This window comes from Lates calcarifer, linkage group LG2 (assembly GCF_001640805.2).
Source record: "Lates calcarifer isolate ASB-BC8 linkage group LG2, TLL_Latcal_v3, whole genome shotgun sequence".
In the NCBI taxonomy this organism is placed as follows: Eukaryota; Metazoa; Chordata; class Actinopteri; family Centropomidae; genus Lates; species Lates calcarifer.
The window spans coordinates 6,245,762-6,262,695 of NC_066834.1; the positions used below are offsets into that span (position 1 = coordinate 6,245,762).

Genomic DNA, 16,934 nt, shown 5'->3' on the forward strand with positions numbered 1-16,934 from the left:
AGTCAAAGCCCCTGAACTTACCAGTAATCATACCTGGCAGGTAACCAAGGACTTACATGTGTGTGTGCACACTGGCCTTTCGAAACTGCATTTACAAGCATCATGTGACCTCAAAAGTTAACACAATTCCCTGGGCTGTTATATTGAAATGATAAAACTGAAATGTCAGACTGAATAGTATGAACACAGGGGTGACTTTACATCACATGACATTGATATATAAACAGTGTCTATTTAAGAAAAGAATATGAGAAAAGACAACTACCCACATTAGGTGAAAGAGCGGAGTGTCTACTTAGAACATTTTCTCTGATCTGGGTATTTCCTCTGCATAGTAAGAGGGTGGAAATTAACCTTGTTGCTGTGCCAGCTGAGTTGTCAGGGCTCTTGGGCATGCCCCTACAGGACCTCAGAGCTCTGCTTAGGCCATGACAACACACTGCCTTCTTCTGCTTCCCTAAAAGTAACAACCCCTCTTTGGCTTTTTCCAGTACAAAATCCTAAAACCATCTAATCCCACGTACAGGATTTTGAACACATTACCTAACGGAGAGGCTAGGCTGTAGGAGGACGAGCCCGGAGAGCTGTGATAGGCCAAGGCACTGGAGCTGGTGACAATGGTGGGTGTCTTGATGACCTGTAGGTTGAGAGGGGAGCAGCTGGTGGCGGTGTGATTGGTTGAGGTGTTCAGTAGTTCTGGGCCTTTGGTTAGCCTGCGGGGAGTCATCTCCTTTTTAGATGATCCAGATGGCAGCAGCTTCAGCTCCTTCACTTTCTTCCCGGAGACATCACTGTCTGAGTTGCTGTCAGACTCTGAGAAGGGAAACCAGGACATAAAGTGGGCTTTAGCAAATTGTGAGAGGCATTTTTAATTTATTTTGGGCATTTTAAAAACCAAATGATTAATTTGTGACCATAATTAAAATAATTGTTAGTTGCAGCCCTGATGTTAATAATTTAAGGTCAGGTCATAATGTGTAAAAGTTGTTTTTACTCCTGAACATAGAAGGTACAAACCTGACAGACTATCATCTGAGTCCTCCTCGTCCTCTTCCTCCTCGAGATCATCGTCCTCATCATCATCGTCATCTCCTGAGTCGTCAGATTCCTTGTTGGCAGGGAGACCTGCTGTGGGGTTACATGTCCCAGGGATCCCTACTCCAGGAATTCCAACTCCAGGGATGCTAACTCCAGGAATCCCAATCCCGGACTCTCCTCCACGAAACAAATCTACTAGAGACTGTACCAGATGGTTCTGAGAGAACCCCTTCCAGGCAGCCAAAGGGTCTGCTTGTCCCTGTCCCTGTCCCTGTCCCTGTCCTTGTCCCTGTCCCAGCCCTGGTGTCTGTCCCTTACCCTTGGGGGTCTTGTTCTTTCTAGATCCATGGCCTGTGGCATGGGGTGAGGTAGTGGGGGGCTGTGACGGAGGCCCAGCCTGGGCGGTTGCTTGGGTCCTGCTCGCCCCTGTGCTCAGATTGACAGGCATCGCCCCGGCATCGGAGTCGCACTGAGGGGACTTGCCTTGAGAGGCAGAGTCTTTGCGAGGTTTGGTGATGAGGGCCAAAGGTGTGTCCTGAGTGGTGCTTTGGATGATTCCATTGGGGTGGTGGGGTTCGGGGAGGCCCAGCAGGGCACTCGAGAGGAAGAGGTTGGAGTGATTGTTTTGGGGTGGAGGAGGCGGAGCAGGTGGCAATGGCGATGAAGACAGAGACGTCCTCTTGGGAGACTTGTTTGGCCCCTGCTGCTGCTTCTTTAGCTCAGCTGGGAACGTCTGCCCTTGGGACATGAGAGTCTGGGAATAGAGGAGGAGGAGAGAGGGAGAGAATAAGGAGAGGCAGGGAGACAGGGGGAGGGAGGGAGAGGGAAAACCAAAATGGGAGGAACAAAGAAAGGTTAGAAAAAAATTAGAAAAGAAATGGGACAAAGTGGAGTTGCTCTAGCTGTCAGTTCGTATCACTGTTGATTGTTTGAGCAGGTGACAAAACTACAATGCAGAACACTGGTACAGTTAACTGTGTCTAAGCTCCTTTCTGGGAAACAAAAAGAACATAAATGCAATAACCAAAGGCATTGTACTGGGCCAAGTTCACAAAATGAAATACTGAGTATCTCTCTAAAATTGTAATTACTTGTCTGCACATTTGAAAAGCTCCATCATCATTATCATCATGTGGCTGGGTATGTTTGCCTTTTTCTTACACTGATGACAAGTTTGGTTCAATCTGTGTTTAAGCAAAGGCAGGTTAGACTTTAACGTTGCACTTTCAACTGGATGTGATATGAAGTGAAACAAATCAATTTCACAGACCATGAAATACAGTAACAGTGCTGAAACCACAAGGGGAATTTAGCTCGTTGTAAACTTCTCTACACTGGTAAAACAAGAAAGGGGAAATGATTTTCACAGAATAAGCTGATCTCAATAGGTTTAGCTTATTGATTATTGCACTATCATTCACATTTAACCTAGAGAAAATGGAGATCTGTGTAGTCAAAAGCAAAGGAAAATGCCAGTTGTAATAGCGTTTCATCTGAATTGCCCCAAAACATAAATAATACAGTAGCATGTGTGCACAGCCTGTCTGCCTCAGAGTGGTAATGAAACTAGCATTTTATCAACAGGCTAATCTTTGCAGCAGTGGAGCTACTGTAACCAGTGTATGTCAGTCTGAAATTGTAAATACTTGGAAAACACATAGAAAAACTTGATAACACATAGATCATAGAGCTTGATGAGCTTTGTTTGAACATGATACCACATATTTGGCCTGTAGCAGCTTTAAAGTTCTGCTGACACAATGTATGGACACTTAGACCGACAAGAGTTAGATATTAGAAAGTGATGTGGTAATCAAATAAACCAGTAAAATACACAATCTGGAAAAAAACTTGACATATGTACATACTAAATTAACACCACACTTCGTTGTGCAAGGGACTTGGCACTTCTTACAAGGCTGGAGGGTATTAGAGACAAAGGGTTGCACAGTGCATGTTTCGAACATTTCTAGTCTTCAGTGCACATCAGTAATTACCTATTTGTACAAATCTAGTCCTTAACTACTGTTGACAATGACAGCACCTTTCCTTAATCTAAAATCTTTCCTCTCCCACGGTTAGTAGAGGAACTCAATACTGTCACGCCAAACGTATAAATATAAACATCCCTTGGTAATAACTATTAAGACATCTAAATAATGTTTCAGTTGTTTTTCTATGTCCAATCCCTGTGCCCTACAAGTTTACTCAAATGAGCACTGCCTCCTAAATCAACTACACAAAACAAAGATTCTCTCTGATGTCCAACTGCAGTTGTAAGAGTTTGCTCAAGGCCATGTTATAATTCTAAAGAGGCCTTTTGGAGCATGATACAAAATCCCAGTCTCTTGTGAATGTAATAGTAAATATTACATCATTTTGTAATTGAGTGTGCAGCTTCATCAGTAGAAGGTCTGCAGCTGTCTGTGAGGCTGCTTGGAACTTGTGTTAAATAAATGTGGCAAATGGTCACCAGATTAAAAGCAGAGCTGGTTATTGTGTAGTAGTGATGAAGGACAAGAGAGAAATATAACTACTCAGCTCCACTGGATAAATTCATTACTGTCAATTTGTTGGGAATAACTAAAGCAGACTGTGCAGCTATATATTTTTCTTGTCTTCATCTCACAGCATATTGTGCACATGTGTAGAACTGTGTGTCATTTCTGTGGATATGATAAAAAATAACATTATTCAGCTGCTGTTATCAGGTTGGCTTACCTGTTTGAGCCGGAACTCATTGATCTGCGCAAGTGAAGCTTCCAGCAGTTTCCTTTTGTTGGATTTGGCAGCGCCAGGAAGAGCGTGCTGAGGTGGCTTCAGCGATGACTTCTGGGAGCTTGTTACAGATGAGGTCAAACCAAAAGGTTTTGGGGAGGTAGACAGTGGGAGAGTCGAGTGGGGGGGGGAGGGGACGGAGAGAGGCTTAGGGGAAGAGCAGAGTGAGAGGGGCAGGTGCTGGGGGGAGGAGGAGGGCAGCAGTTTGGGAGGTTTGGGAGAGGCAGTGCTGGAGAGCGCCTTTGGGGATGTGGTGAGGGCTATGGGGGAGGAAGATGGTGAAGACTCCCTACGGGGCTGAGTGAGGAGTGCCAGGGGCTTTGAGTTGGCAGCCAGGCCAGTCGACTGAATCACACTGAAGTGTTGCTGTGTCCCCTCTGTCCAGGACCTGGAGCCGTGCAGAGCCAGCGGTGAGGTTTGGGACAAGGCAGGAGGGGAGACGGAGCAGGGTAAGGGCACAAGGGTTGGGGGGTTGGAGGAAACCTTCTGGGTTTGTTTATCTTTCTTGTCATGGGGATCCCCACAGAGTGGTCTGTCAGTCTTTGCAGTTCCAGTGCTGTGTATCAAAACCTGGTAGGAAATAATAAATTGTTAGAACAAAGAATAGCCTCATGGTATGATAATTTATTTTAATTCATTCAACATTTTGGACACTATTTCAGTGAATGAAGGCCCTGGGCATCGAGTGCAGTCAAGTGCCAAAGTGGCCGAGGGCATGCAGGCTTCCTGCCGTACATTCATACAAAAACAGACCTCTCTTTCTCTGTGTGTTATCATTTGAGTTCAACAAGAGGCTTTTATTTTCCATTCTTCTTTACCTTTGTTTTCTTCTTTGTCCGCTTCTCAGAGTCAGACACTTCGCTCTGTTTGTCGTCTTCTTCGTCATCCTCATCGTCATCATCATCGTCTTCGTCATCCTCTGCTAGGTCTTCCAGATCACTGCTGAGGGACCCGTCACTTGAGCTGTCTGAGGATGTGCCGGATTCACTGTTACTTGCCACAGAAGTGTCTGCTGGCTTCTTTCGTGGCTTCTGAGTTTAAAAAATAAAATAAAATTAAGAATGAGATTCACTGTACAATGCATCACTTCTTTTCAAACTGAGGAGTAAACAAAATCTGGGTACTGACCTTCTCTTTAGGTTTCTGGATTGGCTTTTCCACCAACTCTGCTGGATTGTTCTGAGGGCTGCTACGGTGACTATTAGAGGGGTTTGAATTTTTGGTTGGCTTAGTCGATGCCTGAACAGGAGCCGGACTCGCAGAAAAGCTTCCTGATTGTGTGGTGGGAGGACAGACCCCGCTGCCATTCACTGCTCCATTCACCCCTAGAAACACAAAACAGATTTTCTGTATTACTAATCCGCTCCATATTTTCTGAGAACTTTGCTACACAGGATAATGAAATATCTGGAACTAAATACAGAATGGAATAAGGCTAATAAAAATATTGATTTATACATGTATCTCATCAAACATGCCAGCTGCGCAAGGCACAAGCCCAACATGAGCAGTTTACATAATAAAAGATAAATTAAAAGATACTGTGAAATTAAAAGAGCGCAAGAAACAGAGATTACGAGAGGGAACGTGAAGGAAGGAGGGGGAGAGGGAGGTTGACAGAATCACTAAGTGAGGACTGAAAGTCATTAAATCTGTCTTGAAAAGGAGAAATCTCATCACAGGACACAGACATAGACACAAAGAGAGACATGTGGGAGAAGAGAGATAAAGGGTAGTTTGTTTATTTTCAATGCAAAGTGCTGTTACCTCTCAGAAAAAAGTCATTAATTACTTCACATAGTTCAACATACATAACACACCTGATAAGACGGTTTTGTGAACTGTATGGATATGCTGATGTTTCATTTTAAACAAATGTGAGGATCAATGAATGGGTCCTCTGTACCTTTAGCTGGGGTGTGGCTGTTCTTGCCTGGCATCCTGATCTGAACAGGACTAGCGCTGTGGTTGGGCTGGATGTGAGGGGTGAAGAATGGAGGGAAGCTGATGAAAGAGGGTAGAAAGGCAGCAGCTCCTCGTCCGTGGGCTTCAGCAGCTCGCCACCACTCTGTTGGAAAGGAGAGGAGAGGAGAGGAGAGGATTAAAGATTCATTGCCATTTAGCCAAATTCTGCCCAAAATTCAAAAATTCCCCATCTTACCAGAAAGGGCTCCTAGCTGGGGGTGGGTAGCCAGAGCAGCTGACATTCCCAGAGAGCCCAGGCCTCCAAACTCAGGCCTGCCTGCTCCGGCAGTGTAGAGGGCTCCGAAGGCTGGGTGGTTGACCAGAGGGAAGGCACTTGACAATGTGGAGCCAATGAAGGGCTGCTCTCCTGCTGCTCCAAACAGACGGCCTGAGATAGAGCCAAACCAAGTAAGACGTGTTCAAATGTTTTCAAATGCAATCCATAACAGATAGTTGTGCATGGCAGTACACTGACCAATGATACAAAGCAACAAGTGAAGATATGTTCTCAACTTTTGACTGATTTAATTTTAAATTGATGCTTTTTGCAGAATTTCAGCAAATCTGTGTTTCTTGTTGACAGTTATTAGTATTTAATAGCATTTACTTGTTTCAAGCTACTGTTTCAGTTTCAGATACTGACTAAACGCTCCTATATCACAGGAAAAGATGAATTCCATACAGGAGCTGAATTTTGCTTTGAACTCTGGAGTCTAAAAATACTCACTTATGACTTTATTTTATTATTTGTACAAATCTAAAAATCTTTTCTTCCATTAAGTGCAATGTTGACATTACTGTAGCTGGTATGACAGTTGTTTATTGCACCTTTAGCACAACTCATTGCCCCCCTGTTAGTTTTGCATATGTTTATTTGTGTAGACTGCGAACATTGTTCTCAAATTACCTCTTCGAGCTCGTGATGTAAGAATCGACAGGGTGTAAAAACTAGATTTAAATGGCTTTTGAAGGTGTCGCTTCTTATCCACCTGACTGTAGAAGAATTAAATACAGAGCGGCCGTCTTCTATTTGTGTAAGAATTAACTTCAGATTTAGCTTTCACTGAGTGCACACTGCACCTAATTTTAAAAGGCAGCTGTTTCTGAGCATAACAGTCTGACTATTGCATCAGAATGATGCTTATGTCTATACAGTAAAACATTCACATTGAAATTGCAGAGTATTTTGTCATAATCCAATTGCAGCATAGAGGCATTTGTGTATTGATATTTCCTCAGTGTCAGAATATGCTGCACAGTGACAAGGACTGGATATTCTTTGTGAGAGAAAGGAAGTGTGTGTGCATAAGGTGTAAAAAGCTAACTTCCTTCTATCCTTTTGGCATTCAATTTCAGCACAGAAGAATACTTCATCAACATCATCATCGTGTAGCGTTTTCCTGAGCACAATCATTTCTGGCAGGGGCGACTGCCACGTATTACCTCCTCCCAGAGTCAGATGCAATTTGGTGTGAGCATATTTCATGCAAATTCAATTTCTATTCCAGAAAAGGAGAGCAAGCCTGCTTGATGCCTCTGCATAAGCCAGGTAATACACATGCAAAAAAAAAGAGAAAGAAAAAGTGATGACTGAAGAAAAGGAAAGTGTTGTGCACAATGCAGATGAAAATGTCAAACTACTATACACTTGCACATACCACAGAAATGTAAAACAGAGTGACACTGGAGCAGTGTTTTCTGAACTGATACAGTCCAGGATCTAATTATCCAGAGGGCGACTTTACACAGCAGAGCCAGTTATGTATGCTCTACACCGAAACACTGAGGAAGACTATAAATGAACACAATTTTACAGATGCATCTCAGAGGCTATTTTTAAGTGAGAATCAAAACTGTTTGTGGTTATGCGGCAAGAAACAAAACCTTACCATCATGCCAGCAGTGTGACGTATGAAAGTATAGCCCTTTGTGTTGGTTTCAAGGCCCCTCACTACCACAAGACAGCAAAGTCTGCCTTTTGAATGTCATTAGAATATGCTGAATATGTAGAGCCCGCCTTGCCAGAGTCAGCTAGCGGATACGAAGATAAACGACTGCAATGCAACCCCCAGAAAGGCCAGCCACAGCATTCACTTATGCCTGGGGTGCCCACCTCTCCCCCACACACACCCCCTTTCCTTTCTAGGCAACACAAAGTGACATCTGCAAATGCCTTTTCAATATTAATGCAGGCTTCCAGAAGGCGAATAATTAAATCTAAAAATTTAAAGCGAGAAAAAGAAGCACGGGAAAGACATACCTAGGATTACCTACTCTCTCTTCCTCCACTCTGTGTCTCTGTCTCTCTCTCCCGCTCCCTCGCCCTCTTTCTCATTCTGTTTCAATCCTTCCTCCTCTCTGACAAACTGCACCGCCTGCTTTTTTCATGTTTGGATGCTGCCGAAGGGGGATTAATTTGTTGTTTGTTGCAGTCAATCAAATTTCCACAGACAGATTTAAGTTAATTGCATCCGTGAGTTGATCCCAGAAGGAGAGAGTGCTACAAGCGCCGATCAGCTTTTATTCTCCAAGTGATATCCTCATCAATGACACATGTGCGTGCACAGACATACACACACAGGCATGCGGGCAAGCACGAACACACACGCATAAACAGAGTCCGTGCTCATTTTTTACATTCTTCAGACTTTTATTTCTCAAGTGTTACTGGCACATTGGCAAAGGACTTTGAATCAGCGCCTGCACAGTCTGTGATGATACTATATCTGTGCAATACGTAATTACTGATATTACTTGCACAATATACTTGACACATTCTTGTTGTTCCGATTGAGAATGTTTTTCCTATTAATTATGTCACTTGCATCAGGGAAAGTGAAGGCATAAGTTCAATGTCATTTGTATATATGTGTATATATGCTGAAGTTACAGTCCACACACCACACCAAACTAGGTATTGTATGAAATGGAAAGGTATGGGCTTTGCTTGATTTCCACAAAGCGCAGCAGAAGTTCAGAGCTAACAGCCTGCCTCTCAGCATTTCATTTGACGCTCAGTCCAAAATCGCTTATCTAGAAAATCTGAGCACACGTAATAGCACAGAGGGATAAGAGGGATGTATAATGCATAAGGAGGAGATGCTTCTAATGGCTTCTTCTTTGGGGCAACATTGAGGAGATGGAGGACAAAACAAGGGGCTTTATTTTTCGCTCTTCCTCTTCTTCTTCCTCCTCTTCCCGTAACAGAGAGAAAACACAACAATCATGGAGAAAGCTGGATATGCTATTCCCTGCTCAGTGCAATCATGGTTTATGTGTGCCTATGCAAGTGTGTGTGTGTATGTGTCTTTGAGCGTGTGAGCGTGTGTATAGTGGGCCAACAAAAAACAGCAAGACATTAAGAGATGAGGAGAAAGAGAGTATGAGCAAATGATTCACTCGCTCTCACAAGGGATATCTGGAAAACACAAAGAGACACAAACACATACACACACATGCACACACACACACACACACACACACACCAAATAGACACACTCCTCTTTGCTTAATGGCTTTGACCAATACATAGAAAGTAGGCTGGATGCTGGACAGGGCTGACTAGACACTGAGTGGCTGACAAATGTTAAATCATGCAGGCAGAGGCGCTCTCTCTCTCTCTCTCTCACACACACACACAGACACACATACACACACACATGCATGCACAGTGTCGTGCTGAGCCTGACTCTAAGGCAGCTGGAGCCAGAGAGCTGAAGGTTGTCAGGAGACATGGCGAAGCATGTGTGTGTTTCTCACACAAAAGAGCCCCCTAATTGTTTGGGATTCATTAATGCAGCAGCTTTTCAATTGCAACCCAAGCTGTCAGGAAAAAAAATCCTTGTAGCTGGGAGAGAGGTGTATTCACACAGGCTGTAAAATAACTGTATAATTAATACTGGAAAAAACTCATTTTTCATGGTAAAGAAATGAGGAGGATTCTGAATGCTATCGAGACATGAAGGTGACCATATTTGGCATGTTTTTATGGTTACATGGAAACTGTTGTGTGCTGCTGTTTTTTTTCTCCTTCTGTACACATGGTTTTTGAGAGACAGAAGATCGACAGAGGGAGGAAAAAGTATATCTTACCAGAGGTGCTGAGGGTGGATCCCAGTGCTGAGGGGCTCGGGGCCAGGCTGCTCTTAGAGTGGGGAGCAGGGGATGACGAAGAGGAGGAAGAGGAGGAGGAGGAGGAGGATGAAGAGGCCGCAGGGGAGGAGGTGCGAGCAGCAGACAGGGTGGGCGCAGGGGAGGCCAGCCGCTCTCCAGACTCCATATCTGTCAAACACAATCCAATCAGCAGGGTTACAATAGCAAAGCACACCCACCCGTGCACACACAAACACACATGCTTAAACACACACTAACGCATACTGTCACACCTACACAACATGCTCAAGCACATGCACGCACACACACAACTCCTGACACTTTTCCTTTCACATCTCACTTCCCCTGAACAATATTTCTATTTAGCCATGCTCACTGGCTCCCAGGCTCTATTGATTCTATATGAGGCTGGAGGGAGGATGACATCTTTAAGGACTCTGATAGCAGACAACGAGGCAAGTTTTACATTTTGATGCAAGAAAATACCGGTGCTGAGAAGGTGTGCTGCAACAAGATCAGTTTTACCAAGCCCTAACTCTGCTGAGGTAGAGGTGGGATGTTTAGAATGACAGAGGTTAGTGAAAACCTCAAAAACAAAATGGACAAAATAAAAAAATGTCACTCTCTCTCCCTCAGACACACAGTGGCACACATTTGCAAACAAACTCTCTCTCACACACACACACACGCCCACCTGTGTTTGACAACCCAGGATCCCTTTACACCTCCTTGATGAAAAGGAATGTCATTTGAATTTAAGAGCTCTTTGAGGCCTTTAAAGACAACATTGCTCCCTGAGTCCTTTCAGTTGGAACTGGAACTAAATGGAGAGGCTTTTAGATGATGGGTGCATTAACCAGCACAGTAGCCGTCCATTATCAGTCTCACAGAGTCACCATGCCAGCCATTATCAGCCCAACCAACAACATAAACCCTCACAAGAAACATTTGGCCATTCTGCAGCCAAATATTTTACTTACATTATTCAACTTTAATCCCCTTTTGCTTACAACTGAGAGCACAATGTGGCTGTGCCCACACAGCTGCTAACTTGTGCAGGCAAATAAATACAAAACAGTGTCAAAACACATGAATTTGCGCACACACGGACGCACACTCACACATTTCAACCCCCACTGCAGACAGACACACACACACACACACAAAATCACCTCCCCTGTCTATCACATCAACCTGACTCTTTTTCTCTCTTCTCCTTTTCCATATCCCTCTGCCTGACACTAATCCAGGACTGAAAATCCCCTTCAAAAGCACAGTTTGCAGATTGTGTTTTACAGGCAGGCTTTGTTATTGTGTCATTACACATAAACAGTCTCTGCCTCCATCTCTCTTTCCTTCCCTCTCTCCTGCCACCCCTCCACCACCCTCCTTCCCTCCCTCCCTCCCTCTCCTCTGCAGTGGGAGCAGAGCCACTGATTAAATCTCTGAGACAAAAGCTGCTATCCTCTGAATATCAAGTATCAGCCTTTCGCCAGGAGCAACACTGACAAGAGAGAGGGAGAGTGGGAGAGGGAGAGAGGGAGAGCGAGAGGCGCAGATGACAAGAAAACCTGCTGCAGTCCACGGGGAGGAGGCTGGTGTGCCATCGGACTTGGGCAGCCATGACTGCCATTGCTGCAGTGAAAAGATGGTGGTTGTGTAATTATGAGCAAGGTCAAAGGTCCTTCGAGTGGCCTCTCACACAAGGTGACAGGATGTGGGTTTAAGAGCCAAATTATCAACCCGAACAACAGATAAATGAACATTACATATTAGTTACAGGAATACATTTCTGGCTGAGTGAAGAGGAAGTGTCGTATTGTAATCTTAACCAAAAACAGTTGCCTTTCTGCCACATTTTGTTGCATGAGTGGCTGTCACACTCTGTGCCCCTTCACTTCGGCTGTCACCCTTTAAATGTCAGGTTTGGGTGAAAAAAAAACATGAAAAAAAGGATTCTTTCACATGATAAAAAAAAAAAGAGTGATTTTTTTTCTCGTGGTTGCTCCTGACAAAAAATGTAAGTATCATTAGAAGATGATGAAAATGGAGAGGAGCTGTGGCCCTTCATAATTATCATAATGCACATGAAAACAAAAGGCTCGTGTCTCAGAGGACGAGCAAGCTTATGTGGTGTCAGCTGGTAAGTGAAGCGGATCATTCCCTACCTTTTCAGAGGAGGGAAAAAGGAAAAAAACAGAGAAAGAGGGAGAGAAAGACAGAAAAATGGATAGAAAGATTGGGGGGGGGTGTTTAAGCAAGACAATACAGTCTGATTTTGTTGTCGAAAAAAAGATAGAAGAAAAAGCAAAAGAGTGGAGAAGATGAAGGACAGGCTGTAAACCATTCCTGTCGTTTCTCAATATCTGCACTTAATGCCTCGCCTTGTCAAAACGTGATGATGTGAACGGAATTGATTTCCCCCCTAACAAACAACAAAAAAGCAATCCCTGCTTTGCAGAGGTGTAAAGCAGAGCTACCCTCCCCCTCATCTCCTCTCATCTCTCACAACCTCTCAAAGGGCCTCTTTCTGGGATGAGAGACGGAGAGAGAAAGGACAGCGGAGGGGGGAAACGACTGCAAGGCAAGTCCATCTTCCTCCGACAACTACAAACTGATCACTTAGTGCAATTAAATCTAATAACAATAATAAGATTGAGCTCAGCAATGTACCACCAAATGCACAGCCACAACAATGATTGCAACAATAATGGAGCGCCAAGGTATTTAAGGATCCAATCCTGACTTAATTATGAGAAATTAAAATGGATTTAGCATCAGAATTAGCTTGATTTTATAGGTAATTAACGGCGCACCACAGTGGCGGTATAAGGCGCGCGTTATAATCTCCGTGAACAGCTAAATCAATTTGACTTGAACAACACCGACCAATCAACACGGAGCGGTGCAACCAGAAACAGCAGGTCTCGCATATGCAAGGAGAGGGAGAATTTATGCTAATAGCTGAACTATGATTTATAAGATGTGTTCCAGCGCCGGAATCACAGTCACATCCGCAAATACAACACAGCACCCAGCTGTCAACGCATGCAGCTAATAGTGGCTGGATGCAATGGCCCTTCAGGAGATAGCGTAGCTATAAACAGCTCTGCGGTTTTATGATTGCATGTGGCCTTCATATAGGAGCCTTCACATGTCAGTATCATCTGAAAGGAGGGCAGAACTGTATAAAGCAGAGATAGAGTGCGTGCATTTGGTGGTGGTGTAGTGGCCTGTGCTGCATGGTATGTGGCCTTACATCATGCATTTGTTTTGTGGTGTTGTATGTCTGTGTTGCGTGTATGTAATGGTGCTCGGTTACGCGTGCAGCGGTTTTACAAAAGACTGCCAATACATGTGCCTATAGAAGTGTGTGTGTGTGTGTGTGTGTGTGTGTGTCACAGCCTCAAACTATTCAACCCCCTATGTGTCTCAATCCTGCCCCTTTCCTCCTCGCCCCTTTAACACACACATACACACACAAAACACACACACACACGTACACACAGTAACAGATGGCTGATACTAACTGAGATAATCCGCCAACAGAGTCATCAGCATGGATCAGTGGTAATCAGAGTGTGGACACAATGTCTCTTCTCCAGCCGTAATGGAAGGAGCGCCTGGCGCAAGAGAAGGGAAATGCATTATTCCCCATGATGCCCTGACCCCATTCAAAGACACACGGTGGCTCCCAGCTCTCTTTCTTTTTTTCTCCTTACCGCAGCCGACAAAGACTGTATCATCGCTGTTTCCGCAACATTCACTCTCTCCTCTGGATCTCTCACTCCCCGCCTTTTATTGTGATCCGCAACTGTGTCACACACAGACCTCTATTTAGTTGTGTCCTGCTCCGAGCAGCTAACAAGACAAAATGTCAACATAGCAAGTGTGTCATGATTAAGGTTGATGGTAAAGAAGAGGATCGGAATGAGTAATTCACCATTAGCGCTTCTGGTTTAATCAGCCTGTGGGAGTCAGTGCTTTCTTTCCCCCTGTATTGCTCAAAACAAACATATTGACTTGTTTTTATATTACCATTTCCAGGAAATGATAAAGTTCTTTCTGAGAATAATAACTGTCTAATATCAAGAACTTCCTCTGCTTAACAGGTGACAAACTGTCAGTCAGGTGTCATGAATCACTCATTACTGAAAGATACTGCGTGTGCGCACACACACACACACACACACACACACACACACACAGAGGTACTTTCTGTTGCCATTGTGTTTGTGAGAGTGAGATCATTGACTCTGAATCATCAGAATCATCTTTTATTTCTGACCCTGTGTATCTGTTGCTCAGACGCTTTGTTTGAACTTCCAATCTCTCTTTGTGTTTGTATATGTTCGTGTGGGTGTGTGTTTTTGTAGACATGCCATGAGCATATGGATGTGGATGTTTGTACTTTGCATGCTTGTTGGCAATGAACACTAACTGAGCGAGATCATCTTGCTTATAGCAGAGCTCACGCACAAGCTTGCTTGACCCCTTTTCTCCTCCCTTCATCCCTCCCCTCCCTGCACGCACACCGTTAGCCAGGAAATGACATAACCAGGCGTCTTGGCAAAAAAAAATTAAGTGACAACCTTTGTCCAGAGTCAAATATCAACTCAGAGAACATTTAAAGAGACAGAATGTACTGGGTGAGATCACACTAAACTACTGGTTGCAGAATGTGAAAGGTACTTGCAGAAATAGTAAGGCTGTTGATTCATCACTTGGTCTTATAGAAAGTCCAAAATTAGAGAAAACTGTCCATCAAAGTCATGAGATAATGTCATTGCTTCTTTTGCCCAACTAACAGTCCAAAACCCAAAGATATGAAGTTTATTATCACATATGACAAAGAAAAACAGCAAATTCTCACAACTGTGAAGCTGGAGTCAGGGGATATTTGTTAAATGAAAATCACTTTATTAATCAGTGAATTGTTCCAGCTCTGTTTTATTTGGGTTGTTGCAGCACTTCATGACACTTTGGAAAAAGACCTTAGTGGAGCAAGTTTTAAATTCATGAAATAAAAAAATCTATACTGAATCACTGAATCGTGATATTAAATAGGATATTTGCAGAACTGCATAAGTGCTTCATAGACTGCCTGTGGATTGAGCCAAGGCCTGAAAGGAGTACAAAGAGACAGCATGCCCCAGTGTGGCCTGTCTAGGTGACAACAACTAGAGTGACTCAGACCCCTCCCTCGGCTCTGCTCCTGCCCAGTGACAGATGGCAGAGCAGGGCATGTTGGGGATGGGCACCATCTCTCACCCCGCCTCAGCTAGCCTTGGCAGTGGTACTGGCCACAGGTCTTATTACAGCCACACCACTGCCTGCCTGCCTGCCTGCCTGCCTGCCTCCATGTAACACTGGAGCTTACCACGCTAGAGCTGCTTACTGCCTGCCAGGGCAAAAAGGTAATGATATGGTCCTGTGTGTCGCAAATAGTAGAGCGTGGCGTTAGCATTGAAGAGTTTCCAGCTTCAGTATTCACTGGTCCCTGCCGTAACAGACACACACACACACATATGCGTATCCATGTCGCTGTAAGAGGCTTTAGATAAAATATAAAACCAAATAGCACGCCACACGCATTCTGTATATTTTTGAAATGACAAGAAATCAGCTCTTGCCAAATGGCTTTATTTGCCTTTTCAAGCATACTGTAGATGCCAAAGGCTGGAATCAACACCCCTACTCACCATCCGTCTCTGCTGGGTTCCCAGTGACAATAATGTGATTTTGGGACATGGTGATGACTCGGTGGAGAGGAATAGGATAGGCTTGTCACTTGTGTTTGATGTCAAACCTATGTGTGACAGAATAGTGTTACTCAGCTCAACCAGACATAGCACTACTCCCATTTCCTGGCCATAAATAGAAGAGAATGAGCCGGTAGTGAGTGTGTGTCTGTGTGCTTGTGGTTGAGAAAGAGTATCCGTACGTATGTGTATCTGTGTGCACACGAGCACAGTCATATGCACCATTCTAAGTATCACAAAGTAAGCTCAATAAAAAAATTCCCCATCTCTTACGCTCATTCGCATCTGCATCCAGCCAAAGCTAATTATTCTCCCCATGGTAACCTAGCAGGGTCTTCACATCAAAAAACCAGAAGTGTGCATCAGGCAATCATCCCTGATGAATCTGCCCTTCTCCCTCTGCTAGCCACTCACACTCATCTGCCAGTCTCACTGCTCATTACGGTTTTTCTGCAGACTGAACCAGATCTGCTCACCACTGGCTGCGTGTGTCTACAAGAGTCCATAATGACTTTGGAGCAGTTTGGAAGCGCACAATAACACCATCTATGCCTCAGAGAATAACACATACATTCACTCACACACACACACACACACACACACACACACACACATGTAAGATGCATTGGAGGCAAGGTGAATAGTAAGCCAATGCCCGTTAAGGTTAATTACCATTTAGATTAGAGACTATAGTATTTTACATTTGCTCTAAAACATTTTTTTGCAACAAAGCTTCACTGTATGTAACTCAATGCAAAGAGGCAAAGTGATGATTTGCAAAAAATTTACCCTGAGGCCTTAAACACTGAGCTTAGATACTAGGTGCGCAACTCGCTTCACAAAATACATCCCACATATTGAATACAGTAACTTAATTTTCCCATATTTAACAAGACATTTGCAGACGTTTGCACAATTCTGCAGCCCTAAAACAACAGAAAATGCATTCTTAATTATGTCTCATTACTTAAAGTGACATAGCCCAGGTTAGTAGCATTACAGCACTGTAACTGCTGTACCAGTACTTTTGTGTTTTGTGTTAACAGAAAAAAAAACCTTTAGAGCAAGACTGAGACAGAACTGAGAAGCTACAGCAAACTGATGCTTTGAAGCAACAATCACTTTGTGTGTTTCAGCTGTAAACATTTTGTTTTGGACATAAGCAGAAATCCAAAACATTTATCCAGTAAATATTCAGGTTATTTAAAAATGTTCGGTGCATTAAATATTGACAATGTTTTGCTTAGTGCTATTTCTATAATTAAAGACTTGATCACT

At 43.8% G+C, this 16,934-nt stretch overlaps 1 protein-coding gene across 10 annotated transcripts in view; it reads right to left on the bottom strand.

Moving 5' to 3' along the window:
• baz2ba (bromodomain adjacent to zinc finger domain, 2Ba) overlaps positions 1-16,934 on the bottom strand; it is a 65,854-nt gene that overhangs the window by 18,263 nt on the left and 30,657 nt on the right. For all 10 annotated transcript variants that reach the window (XM_018683739.2, XM_018683744.2, XM_018683741.2 and 7 more), the window contains exons 3-10: positions 9,874-10,062; positions 5,978-6,169; positions 5,723-5,884; positions 4,945-5,141; positions 4,635-4,847; positions 3,760-4,386; positions 1,018-1,792; positions 544-813 (exon numbers count right to left, since the gene is read on the bottom strand). In XM_018683739.2, coding sequence (XP_018539255.1) covers positions 544-813; positions 1,018-1,792; positions 3,760-4,386; positions 4,635-4,847; positions 4,945-5,141; positions 5,723-5,884; positions 5,978-6,169; positions 9,874-10,060 — 2,623 coding nt within the window. In that variant the 5' untranslated portion in view covers positions 10,061-10,062. The remainder of the gene's footprint in view (positions 1-543; positions 814-1,017; positions 1,793-3,759; positions 4,387-4,634; positions 4,848-4,944; positions 5,142-5,722; positions 5,885-5,977; positions 6,170-9,873; positions 10,063-16,934) is intronic.